General features: G+C 34.1%; 1 protein-coding gene across 15 annotated transcripts in view; it reads left to right on the forward strand.

The window, feature by feature from the left end:
- The window catches only part of N4BP2 (NEDD4 binding protein 2), a 124196-nt gene that overhangs the window by 43069 nt on the left and 68366 nt on the right, over positions 1-12761 (forward strand). For all 15 annotated transcript variants that reach the window (XR_012377888.1, XR_003211261.2, XR_012377889.1 and 12 more), the window contains 5 exons: positions 2036-2112; positions 6567-6722; positions 8535-10912; positions 11526-11611; positions 12120-12165. Coding sequence is in view for 12 of the 15 variants with exons in the window: in XM_073891555.1 (XP_073747656.1) it covers positions 2036-2112; positions 6567-6722; positions 8535-10912; positions 11526-11611; positions 12120-12165 (2743 nt within the window). In the remaining 3 variants the exon portion in view is untranslated. The remainder of the gene's footprint in view (positions 1-2035; positions 2113-6566; positions 6723-8534; positions 10913-11525; positions 11612-12119; positions 12166-12761) is intronic.

Consider the following 12761-nt stretch of genomic DNA (forward strand, 5'->3'; position numbering starts at 1 on the left):
GCGCAATGTTGAGAATAGACTTGGGGTAAGGGCGGGGGTGGCAAGTGTGAAAGCAGGGAGATTAGAGGACTATAGTGGTAATTAAAGTAAGAGATCATATGGCTTAGACCAACATGGTGGCAGTGAAGGTCACAGTGAGTACTGATTAGATTCTGGATATATTTTGAAAGTAGAGCCAACTGAATTTCTTACTGGATTGATAATGGATGTGAAAGAAAGAGAGGAGTTCAGTGTGACATCAAGGTTGGTTTTTGGCCTGTGTAATTAGAGGTTGTCAGGAGCTGAGAATGATGGAGAAAGGTTCAGATAAAATAGTTTTGTGGTGGGTGTCGGGTAGTGGATTTCAAAAGTTTAGGTTTGAATATGTTAAGTTTGTTGAATAGGTAGTTGGATCTATGAGTTTGGAATTCAGGAGAGAATTCTGAGCTAAAGATATGTATCTGAGAGTCATTACCGTATGGTAATGGTGATACTCAAAGCCAAGGAATGGAATGATATTACCAAAGAAGTGAGTATAGATCAAGAGTAGAGGACCAAGCGCTGTGAATTGTGTTAAGACTGTTGAATCACAGACCTGTACCTCTGAAACAAATAATACATTATATGTTAAAAAAAAAAAGATAGCAGGAGGCGAAGAATGAAGAGGGGAATTGGAGGGGGAGACGAACCATGAGAGGCTATGGACTCTGAAAAACAAACTGAGGGTTGTAAAGGGGAGGGTGGTGGGGGGATGGGTTAGCCTGGTGATGGGTATTAAGGAGGGCACGTTCTGCATGGAGCACGGGGTGTTATATGCAAACAATGAATCATGGAATGCTACATCAAAAACTAATGATGTAATGTATGGGGATTAACATAACATAACTACAACAACAAAAAAGAGTAGAGGACCAAGGACTAAGTGAAGGACTAAGTGGGAAGAGGTCTGGGCAAAAAAGGACTAGCAAAAAAGAGTGAGAACACTCTTCCAATGGGGCAGGAGGAAAACCAAGAGTGCAGAAAGAAAGTGTTAGGAGAGGAAGTGATGAACTATGACAAATGCTGCTGAGAGTCAAGGAAGAGAGGACTGAGAATTAGCTATAGCATTTTTCAGTGTGGAAGTAATTTGTGGTCTTGATGGGCAGTTTCAATGGGGGTAGCCGATTGGAGTGGGTTTAAGAGAGGTGAGGAGAGGAATTGGAGACAGAGTGTAGTAATTGTTTTGAGGCATTTTCCTGCAAAGGGGAGTAGGAAAATGGGGAGATCGCTAGCAGGGGAAAGAGGATTAAGAGTAAAATGGGAGAAATAACTGACTGATGAGACTGATTCAAGGTGGGAGGGGTTAATGCTACCTCAAAGAGAGGGGTGAATTGCTACACTAACTCAGTTATCCTTGAGTTAGAGAGAGGAGATGGATCTAGTATATAAGTATAGGGCATGGCTTTTAGATTATAGCCATGTTAGAGTTTTGAAAAATAGAGTGAGTTACTAAAAGTAATACATGTATAATAAATAGATTATAAAAAAGAATGCTGAAAAGTCCTACTCCCTTGAAGTGGAGGCTTTTAATAATATATTTGAGAATCTTTCTAGAAGTTTTCTATACATGAAAAATGTGTGAATAATTCTTTTTTACACAAGTGAAAATTCTGTATCTTATTTCCTTACAGTTTGTATTGGGACCTTTTCTCATTAATATGTGCAGCATTTTTAAAATTGCTGTTTTTGCATTGTATGGCTGTACCTTCATTTATTTAGCCAGTTGCATGTTAATAGTCACTGTGTTGTCTTCTTTTGTTATTACAAATAATGGTGAACTGGATAACTTATGTGTGTATGTGTGTGTTTGCAGTCTTATGGAATTATTTATTAGTAGCATAACTTTCTGGGAATGAATTCCTGGGTTGAAGAGATTGTACCTTTTGCCAGTTTAACAAACTTATCACAATTAGATAATCTTTTAGGTTTAAATTTTAACATGCTATGAATTTGGAAACAATGCATTTAATTTCATGGAAGCAGTATTTTAAAATATATTTGTCTTTTTTGTATGTAGTCTCAAAAACATAAATATAAAGTCCTTTTCCGGGAACCGGACACATGGTGGAAGTTCAAACCAAAGGAACTTGCAAGGTAAAATTGAGAGACTATTTAACATGTTTTTAATTTATGGCAGTGATAGAAAGTCCGTCTAGATTTTTTTCTCCCTACAAATAATGAATGAAACAAAATGGATTAGGTTGCAGCTTTGATAACAAATTTTGTATTTCTTGTAGACCTTTTTTCAGTTTATGAAGAGTTTGTATCTTTTTATTCCTAATACTGAGTTAATTAACAGAAATATTCCAGTTGTCTTATAGAGTCAGTGCCTTTTTACTTATTAGCAGTATAATGTCAATATCTGAAATTTGAACAGATCCTGGGGTTTGGTGTACCTGAACCATGTGCTACTGGGAGGAACCAATCATTGTAGCTGCCTAATGACTAAGAATACTGAAAGGAAGCAAAGGAAGTATAGGTAGAAAAGGTAGCAGATGTCTAGCTCTGCAGTTATGCAGTTTTTGCACTACCCTTCCCTCTCCTTGCCCTTCTCCCAAAGGTTTTACTTTTTTACTTGATTGTTTGACTTAAATTAAAATGTTACTTAGGACATGGACACATAATGTATTTTGCTTTGTGTTCTGTATTCCCTTAGAGATAACCCTAACTTGATTTTGGTCAGGGTATTTTCTTCTTGGTCATTTTAACTAATTTCTGTACTAACTGAAGGACAACCTAATTTTAGTATATTCATAATGTTGTGCAGCCATCACCACTATCTAATTAGTGCACACTCAAAAGAAACCCCGTACCTGCTATTGGTCACTCCCAATTCTCCCTTTCCTTTGGCAACTGCTAATTTGCTTTTCTGTGTCTATGAATTTGCCTATTCTAGACATTGCATATAAATGGAATCATACAATTTGTGGCCTTTTGTGTCTGGCATCTTTCACTTAGCATCATGTTTCAAGGTTCATCCATGTTGTAGGATGTATCAGTACTTCATTCCTTTTTATATGTTTTTGGTACATAATAGATTTGGTTTTCTAATATTTTGCTTAGGATTTTTGCATCTGTATAAATGAGAGAGGTTGATCAATAATTTTTTCTTCCTTGCTCTTTCTTGCCTGGCTTTGGTATCGTGATTTTAGGTTGATAAAATTAATTGGAAAATATTTCTTCTTTTTCTCTTTTCTGAGTTTATGTAAGTTTGGATGTTTGATAGAATTTACTTATGAAACTTGTGGATCTGGTGTTTTCTTTGTGAGAAGTTTTCAGGTAGAATTTGTCCATTACACCAAAGTTTCCAAATTTATTAAGACTTTATTAAGACAATTATAGTATTCTCTTACCATTTACATCTGTGTTGCATCCATACTTAAGTTAACCCTTTTCAGTCTGGATATGTTTATATGTATCTTCCTTCTTTTTTTCTTATTCTCACCAGAGATCAGATTTTTTATTAGCCTTTTCAAATAAACATCTCTTTGCTCATCTGATCTATTTTAAGTTTGTTTTATGTTCATTTCTGCTTCTCTTTTATTTTACTTTCTTTGCTTTTTAAAAAATCTATTTTGCTTTGTTTATTCTGTTATTTTTATAAGGTTTCACCTGAAGGTTTAGGTTATTTTCTTATATGAGCATTTGATGCTATAAATTTCCTTAGGAAATTAGATGCTCCTAGAATTTTAATATATAATATTAATGTAATGCTTTCTTTTTATCATTTATACTCTAATTTGTATTGTGATTAATTTTACTTTTTAACCCTTGGGTTATTTAAAACCATGTTTTTAAGTTTGTGAACAGATGGTTTTTAAATTTCTCTTTTAAGAAATTCATTTTCAACTTAACTGTAGTAGATAAGATTGTGCCATTTGTGTGATACTAATTCTCTGATATTTTAAAAGATGCGTTTCATGTTTGATAAAAATGTATACTGGTTATAGTATGTTAATACATTATTGAGTCATGCTTCTGTTGCTCACATCTTCTATAGCTTTACTTTTTAAAAAAATGCTTGATGGATTAATGTTTTAAGAGAGGAATGAGGGAATCTATGTGAGAGGGATGTATTGAAATCTCCCTTTATTGTGTAGAATATGTCCACGTTTCTTATAAATCTGCCTATTTTCACTTTATGTATTCTGAGGATATTTTTTGATGTGCTTATAGCTTAAAGTTTTTGTATCTGTCTGATTTAACCTTTTATCCTTGTCAGGTGATTTTCTTTTATCCTTAATTTTAATTTTTGTTATGAAATCTAATTTGTCTAATATTAGTAGAACTACGCCAGCTTCCTTTTAGGATTTGAGTGTTATTTCTTTTTCCATACTTCTGCTTTTTTTTTTTAAAGATTTTATTTATTCATGAAAGACAGAGAGAGAGAGAGAGAGAGAGAGAGGCAGAGGGAGAAGCAGGCTCCCAAGGAGCAGGGACCCCGATGCAGGACTCGATCCCAGGACCCTGGGATCATGACCTGAGCCGAAGGCAGATGCTTAACCATCTGAGCTACCCAGGCGCCCTTCATACTTTTACTTTTGACTTTTCTGTGTCTTTACATTTAGGTGTATCTCTTACAACCAGTATGACTGGGTTTTGAAAAACCTCTCTGTCCATCTTTGGCTTTTCATTCTTAAGCTTAATTCTTTTATGGTTATTTTGGTTATTCATGTAATTAGTCTTGTTTCTTACTGTCTTCCCTTTGTGTACTTTCTCTTTATTTCACCTTTCCTGCGATTGTTTTTCTCTTATCACAGAAAATTATATATTTGATTTTTCCCCCTTTTCATCATGCCTTATTTTGGATTTTTTTCACTGAATGCGGATTTTCTTATTTACTTTTTCCTTCTCTTTTGATTTGGAAATTATAAACACTATTTTTATCCTTTTAGTGGTTACATTAAAACTTTGATCATGCAAACTTTAAAGTCAAACCATTTTGTTAGCCTTCCTTCTTGCAAATATAAGGACTTAAAAACATTTTAATTCTGATATTTATCTCCCTTCTGACTTACATGCTATGATTGTCTAAAATGTACAGACACTGTGTGTTTTCACTCATACAGTTATTGTTGTGCTTAATTTTTCTTTCATCAGAGATATTTCATCTGGGAATTTCCTTCTGTCTGACATTCATCTTTTAGGATTTTCTTTACAGTGTAGTTCTGCTTCATGTCAAACTTTTTTTTTTTTTTAATCAAAATTCTTTTATTGCCTTCATTCTTGTAAGATACTTTCACTGGGTGTATATATTCTAGATTGACAGTTTCTGTTATTGAAGATAACATTTAATTCTTTTTTGACTTCCATTATTGTTAAGGCAGCTGTAATTCTAATACTTGGTTTCTTTCTAGATAATTATTTTTTTTTCCTTTAGTTTCTGGTTGCTTTTAATATCATCTCTTTATCTTTGGTGAATGACAATTTCAGTACCATGTTTGTAGTGGATTTCTTAATATGTATCTTGTTTGGGATTTGTTGGGCTTCTTGGATTAGGGGACATCAATGATGTCTTTGATCAGTTCTGGAAAATCCTTAGCCATTTTTCTTTTAACTGCTTCTGTCCCATGTACTCTCTTTCTGGGACTTGGATTAGATGTATACTACCTTTTTGCTCTGTCTTCTATGTCTATGTCTCTTAACTTCTCTTTCATATTTTCTATCTCTTTGCTTCTCTGTGATCTGAAACCAGACAAGATTGAGGTAGGTAAATATGAAAGCCAGATTTGCCCAGGTGGCAAATACTGATATTAGCCCTGGGATCCAGACACTAAGCCTTAGATCCTTGCCCAAGATAGGAGTGTTGCAAACGAGATGTTTTCATTATGACAAGATCCTTGAGAGACTAAAGCATATCATCTGGCCTCCTGGCAGATGCAAATCCAGATGTTGTATGAAGGAAAGCACCCCAGGTTAAGGCCTAAGGATTCTCATATATTAAGTTCAACTAAATATGAGTTCATAAAAACACACAAATAAGCTATCATGAGTGAAAGCACAAATATGACAAATTTCATATTTGGACATCCAGAGACTTCATATACCAGGAATTTTTTTTCTTTGCTTGAACTTAAAATGTATTAAAATATATGTTTGCTTTAATTGACTTGGGATCTAGTTTTATTGTAACAGGAGAGCCCTTTGAACATCTAATCTGCCATAGTGGCATAAGTAGAAGATTGTAGTGGAGTTTTTTTACTTACTAGTTAATAGTCTTGAAGTAATGGTCATATTCTTATGAAATGTTTTTTTTGCAGAGCTTGAGAATAGCTTCTTTTAAAGTTATTAGGATCTGCTGTTTTTTTCTGAGTTGCTAAATGATATTTGGAAAAGATTGTATGGAATGATTAAAAAAATGGTAATTTAAGACATCCTGAATAAGATGAAATTAGAATCTAACAGTATATATTGTGTCGTAATAAACCAGCTTAGATATTTTTACGTATTAGAAATATTATTATTTTTCTTGACATTTTATGTTTCAATTAAAAAAAAAACTTACTTACCAATATTCCTTCTACCCTTTTCTCCCCTGGAATTTTTAGGCGTAATATTCATGGGGTAAGCAAAGAAAAAATAGCAAGAATGTTGGAACATTATCAGCGTTTTGTTTCAGTGCCAATAATCATGAGTTCTTCAGTTCCAGAGAAAAGTGAACGTATTGAGTTGTGTGTCTATTCTTGTGAGGACATCAGTACTAGGTAGGTTAAAGTCCCCGTATACACAAATTCAATGTGAAATATAATTAAAAAAGAATAATTTTGGAGCTTGTGAAATCACTGCCAAATAACTTTAAAAATAAAAGTGGACGTTTATTTGTACGGTTTAGATATAGTCTTACCTGAAGCAACATGTATATGGTTAGCAAGAGAAGTGAAGTTATATATTTAATGACATGGGAGTTTTTTCATTGTCCTCAGGGTTTTGTGGCTCCATGTTTACACTGTGAATACTCCTGCCTTTTTTATGTAACTGCCTGCTATTCCAGTATTTATCTGTTATTGCCTGTCGTTATTTTGCATCACTTCTTAATTTCTTTAGGTATTTGTAAAAATACTCTTTCAAGTTAGTATTATAAAAATTAATTATTAATGGTATACCTTGACTGAGTAATACAAGTCATAGCCTTTTGAGAGTTTGTAGTCCAGCATAGTACTGATTCTATTAAACATTTAGGACACAGAAACAGTTGAATAGATGGGTGAGTTAAAGAATAACCTTAAATATAGATAGAGGTCTAAATTGCCTACACTTTCTGATGATAAGGAATGGTGAGTCTCTATTAAAAAGGAGTTGGGAAGAGAAAATTCATAAATGCTCTTTTATTGTGGAGTCATGTTACAAAGTGGTTTAGAGCATGGGTCCCTGAGCTGTGTTTCCTGGCTTGAAATCCCAAGGCTTTGTAATCTTTGACAAATTATAGAATCTCTCTATACTTCAGCTCTTCATTTCTAAAATGGCAATAATAACACTTTGCTCAAAAGACCTCAGCAACATAATAGTTATCAAACTTTTTAATCTTTGCTATTTTGATTCATAAAAAATGGTTCCTCCTATTAAAAGTTGAGCATATTTTTATATTTAAAAAAAAAAGAAAACAGTGTTAGATGTGATTTCATTTAGGAAAGCTTCATGGGAGAGTTGGGACTTTGAGAGCTCCTGGAATAAAGGAAGAAAGGAAGGGGCACCTGGGTGGCTCAGTTGGTTAAGCATCCGACTCTTCATTTCCACTCAGGTCCTGATCCCAGGTTGTGAGATGAAGCCTCAGGCTCTGCGCTCAGCTGGGAGTCTGCTTGAGGATTCCCTCTGTCCCTTTCCCTCCGCCCCTCCCTCCCCCTCTGAGAAGAAAGAAAGGAAGGAAGATGAGTAGATAAATTGACTGAGGAAAAAAACACTGAAGTTGAAAGTGTAATGATTAGGCAAAAGTGCTCTAAGTCTGAAATTAACATTGAGGATGGTTTTAAAAAATTTAATAGGTGACATTTCAAATGACAGCTCTCCTCCCTTTCTCTCATTTCTTTTAGTTGTGGAAATCATGTTGACTCTTTGTGACTTTGTAAATGAAGCTTAAGCATAATCCTCTGTAGCAAATGACAGGTGTTATAGAAGCAGACCTCTTTTCACATATATTAAGCTAAAATAGTTCTGAAAGAAGCCAGGGAGGTGGTGTCCTCTTCTGGGAACAAATTTAGAATCGTATCTTTAATATTTAATGCATATGAACACCTTCACTGAAAATCTCATGTTCACTATTTAATTCAAAAAAAGTTTGAGTGCTTCCTATATGCCAAGCATTGTGTTAGGTGTTGGGGTTACAATAAAGGGATGTATTCACAATGTACTAGAGAAAGATCAGGATAAGCTTTTATAATTTTAATGTAGTTTATTTATAGAAGTTTTAGAATAAATGTTAAGTGCCTTGTCTTTCAGTTGAATGCTGCTTTAATTTAAATCATAATGTTAATGGCAACATTAAGAGACTTCCTTATAATACTTTAAAAAAAATCTTACAGCCCAAGAGACAATGAAAAAGAAGAAAATGTTTTATCCTCATCTTTGAAGCATCTAGAGTTAACTGAAGAGAAGAAACTTGAAGTGACCAAAGAAACTATATTACCTGAGAATGTTACATATCTCTCTAATACAGATTTAAACAAAGGAAGAAAAGAAATAAGTGCTATGAGTCCTGACATTCAGAGTGCTTTCATTCAGGAAGTTTCAGACATGTATTTTTCTGATTCTGAAAGCAAAGTACAGGCAAAAGAAAAAGGTAAAAAAGAAGAGCAGGTAGAACTGGCTTCTGAAAAAGAGTATAGTAAAACTGATGCAGATAGTGTTGTCGAGAGAGTGTCGCCGAGTATTTGCTCTGGTGAAAATAATCAAGAAGACTATGATCTTTCAAATACTATACCATTTCATAATGAAAAATCCTCACTGGGTGAAACATTGGAAGAAAGAGCCACAGTAAGGAAAAAAACCTTTGGAAAACAAAAAAGCAAGTCAGCTTTGGATAAGTTCCCAACGAGACATGAGCTATCAAATTTTGTTGGTGACTGGCCAGTTGATAAGACTATTAGTCAGAGGACAAAAAGGAACCGAAAAACTGAAAAAGCTTCATCTGGTCAAAGTGACAAAAAATATAATCGCCTTCAGTCACGCAAAGGATTAGATAATATTCTATCTGCGAATATAGATCATATCCAGCAACGAGAATCTCCGCATGAAAGTACAGAGGATGACAAGAAGTCACAGTATGATGATGCTTCAGAATCTTTCAATAGCTGTCAGTATGATACATATAAAAATACTGAAAAACAGTCATTCAGCATTGTGGGTGACTGGCCTTCGTCTGATTCCTTAGCTCAGAGAGAGCACAGATCAAGAATGCCGAAGGATGGTTTAAAGGAACCCAACCTAGAATTTGGAACAAAAGACAGTATGAATGAAATATCCTTCTACACAGCACATGAGACCTGTTGTTGGGGCACAAGCCCTGAAGAAATGAAAACCCTGGGTAGTTCCACTCTAGGAAATTCTGAAACGCTACCCAATGAAATGACCTGTGAGAATAAGACTTTTCCAAGTAAAAAGATTCATAGACAGCACACATTGTCTCTTACTTTTACCAGTAGTGGGCCAACTATTCCTGGAGTAGTAGGACCACAAACTTTAGCTGAATTTCCAGAAGGAAAATCTAAAAAAGTCCCTAGAATAGAAGAAGGCATGTATACCCAGACTGAACCACAGGATTTTGCTCTCTTATGGAAAATAGAAAAGAATAAAATTAGTGTTTCAGATTCTGTGAGAGTATTAACAGGACGATTAGATGGATTTAAACCAAAAGCTTTCAATATTAACACAAAATTAGATGTTCAAGAAACAATTCCATATAGGGTAATGTATGACAAAAGCACGTATGTTGAAGAAAGTGAGCTTACCAGTACTGATGAATCTGAAAATCTTAACATTCTTTGTAAACTCTTTGGATCCTTTTCATTAGAAGCCCTAAAAGACTTATATGAGAGGTGTAACAAAGATATTATTTGGGCCACAAGCCTTTTGTTGGATTCTGAAACTAAATTATGTGAGGATACTGAATTTGAGAATATCCAAAAATCATATGATGAAGCACAAACTGGGCCATTTTCTCTGGGATTAAATTTGAAGGAAATAATTAGCCAAAGAGGAACCTTGGAGGATTCTAATTCATCTGTGCCAGAATTTAGCCATGGCACTGCTGTCAGTAACACTAATGTACAGTCCACCTGTGATTCAGAAGATAGAAACCCAGAGCAGGCAGAAATAAGAGCTATCACTACTGAAAAACCTGGATTAATAACGGGTTTATTTCCTAATGCCACTCTAGATCTAAAGAATACTAATGAAGTACTTCCCAGTAGCCAGGCAGAACTTCCAGATCTGTATAACATTAAGCAGTCTTTTCCAGGTACTCTAAAAGCTACTGTCGCTAAAGATGTGAATGAAATGGAGAAGAATCTAGAAGTCACAGAGATTGGAGACAGTATACATTCTTCTTTGAATTTGTCTGATATTTTAAACTCTGTATCAAGCACTTCAAATCTTGAATTAAGTGAAGAAGTTGATTTAACTGACTCTCTTGAAATAAAGAAAAATGAAAATCTTCCAAAGGATTATGTGAAATTTCCAAACACTGAAGAATTTATGAATGAAGATGAACAGGAAATGGAAAAAATTCTAATGGCTGAGGGCACTTTGTCAGCTGGAGTTAATGAAGAAGATAAAACTGAGACATTGAATCCCATGCCAGTGATGGCCAAATCTCTGACCATAGACTGTCTGGAATTGGCATTACCGCCTGAGCTGGCTTTTCAGCTCAATGAATTATTTGGCCCTGTTGGTATTGATTCAGGTAAAGAAAAAATAGATTACATGTATGTGTGTCTTTGTGTGAATAGAATTCAGATTCAGGGTTCTATCTTAACTTTAAAATTATGTCATATGTTAACTGAAATGTAAAAGTAATTTGTGTTGCCTTCCTTATTTTTGACACATTTGTTTGTAGAGGATTTAAAAAAATGTAATTTAAAGAAATAGTATTTATATGGAGTTTGGGTTCATCCCATGCATATATTGAAAGTTTTCTGTGGTATTTACCTCATACTTACTTGCACAGATGAACCTTTTTGAATCTGTAGTGTTACTCCAGATGTACTTAAGGCAAGATTAATTTCATAGAACACACTTCTTGAAAAATCTTGACTAGTGGAAACGAATATATACGTTTAAACTAATGGACATGAATAACTTAAATATATGAAGCATTGTATAATTGCACCTGCCAAGAAGTGTGAAAACAGTGACATACTACATAAACAAAAATATTCCAAGAGATTTAAACTAAAAATGTAGATTAGTAATTAATAATATAAATTAGTTTTATGATACATAAGGTGGTTGAGTATGTTTTCTGAAAATGTATGAGTAATGATTATATTTTCTTTTCTTTTTTCTCCCCTCACAAGGGTCTCTAACAGTTGAGGATTGTGTTGTTCATATAGATCTGAATCTGGCTAAAGTGATTCATGAGAAATGGAAAGAATCTGTAATGGTTGGTAGGCTTTTTATTTATGAAGAGCTCCTTTTGTGTTCACCTTTGCTCTTAATAAAATCTGTTGTATGAAAGAATTCTATTGAATTTTGACTTTGAGAGAGAATGAACTTTTTCCAATAAACAGATAAGTGATATTTTTTCTCTTTCCAATATTTTAGATTATTACCAGACTGGCCAAATTATATAATTGATGATGGAGCTCAATATGATTGTTGATTTTTTTTCAGAGAAAAATGATAAATAGTTTTTTATTCTCTAAAGACTTGCAGTGCTGCCTGATTAAATTTCAAAAACAGTCTAAAGAAAAAAAGCCTAAGAGCTCTATAAGTTGAAAAATATATTGATATAGTCCTACTTCATAATCTTATCTAATTTTATTGTTTTACTTAGATTTAGCAAGAATGATTGATAGTTTTACAAGAAGTGATTTCTAGAGAAAAATAATATAATCATATTTTCTAATGCACCCTCCTTTGCGAATCCCCTGTCCTGCATTTGTGTTTAGGAGCGACAAAGACAAGAAGAGGTATCCTGTGGCAAGTTTATGCGAGGTAAAGCACATACTTTTTACTCCTGATGTTCTTGTCATGATGTCAAAACTTGGTGTATGTGTATGAATTTTATCTCATTATTAAATGTACTTCCACAAAATATGTTACCCAAGAATTTTGATTTGCAAATAAAAATTCTTTAGAATATTTAACATTTAATATTGACATAAAACCAGAAGAACTGAAAAGCACCTATGATTAACTTTCATGAGTACAGTGGAACACCTTAGGTGTGCTCTAATACATATAGTCAAGGTGTTTCCTGTTTTAAGATTTTGCTCTGAATGAAAGAAAACTTCTGGTTTGAGAGCAATAAAATGTTCATGTGTCTGATTGAGAGCATCATTCAACTGTTACTTGGTTATTCGAAATTTTTATTGATGTTAATTTTATTAGAGCACAAAAGTCGGCCTGCTTTTGGAACATCTGCCAAATTGAAATACTTGATTCTAGAAGACTTTTTGGGTAGCATCGTCCTCAGTGATTAGTGCAGGGTGGCAGAGCTGTTAACAGGAGCCTCCTATTGTGTACATTTCCTTCAGATGCCTCTTTTGTCCACTTCACACCAGGACTCCAGGTTGAAGGTTCTTTGGGTA

The sequence above is a fragment of the Callorhinus ursinus genome, unplaced genomic scaffold (assembly GCF_003265705.2).
Source record: "Callorhinus ursinus isolate GAN/ISIS: 27379988/994484 unplaced genomic scaffold, GSC_fseal_2.0 scaffold4, whole genome shotgun sequence".
Lineage (NCBI taxonomy): Eukaryota > Metazoa > Chordata > Mammalia > Carnivora > Otariidae > Callorhinus > Callorhinus ursinus.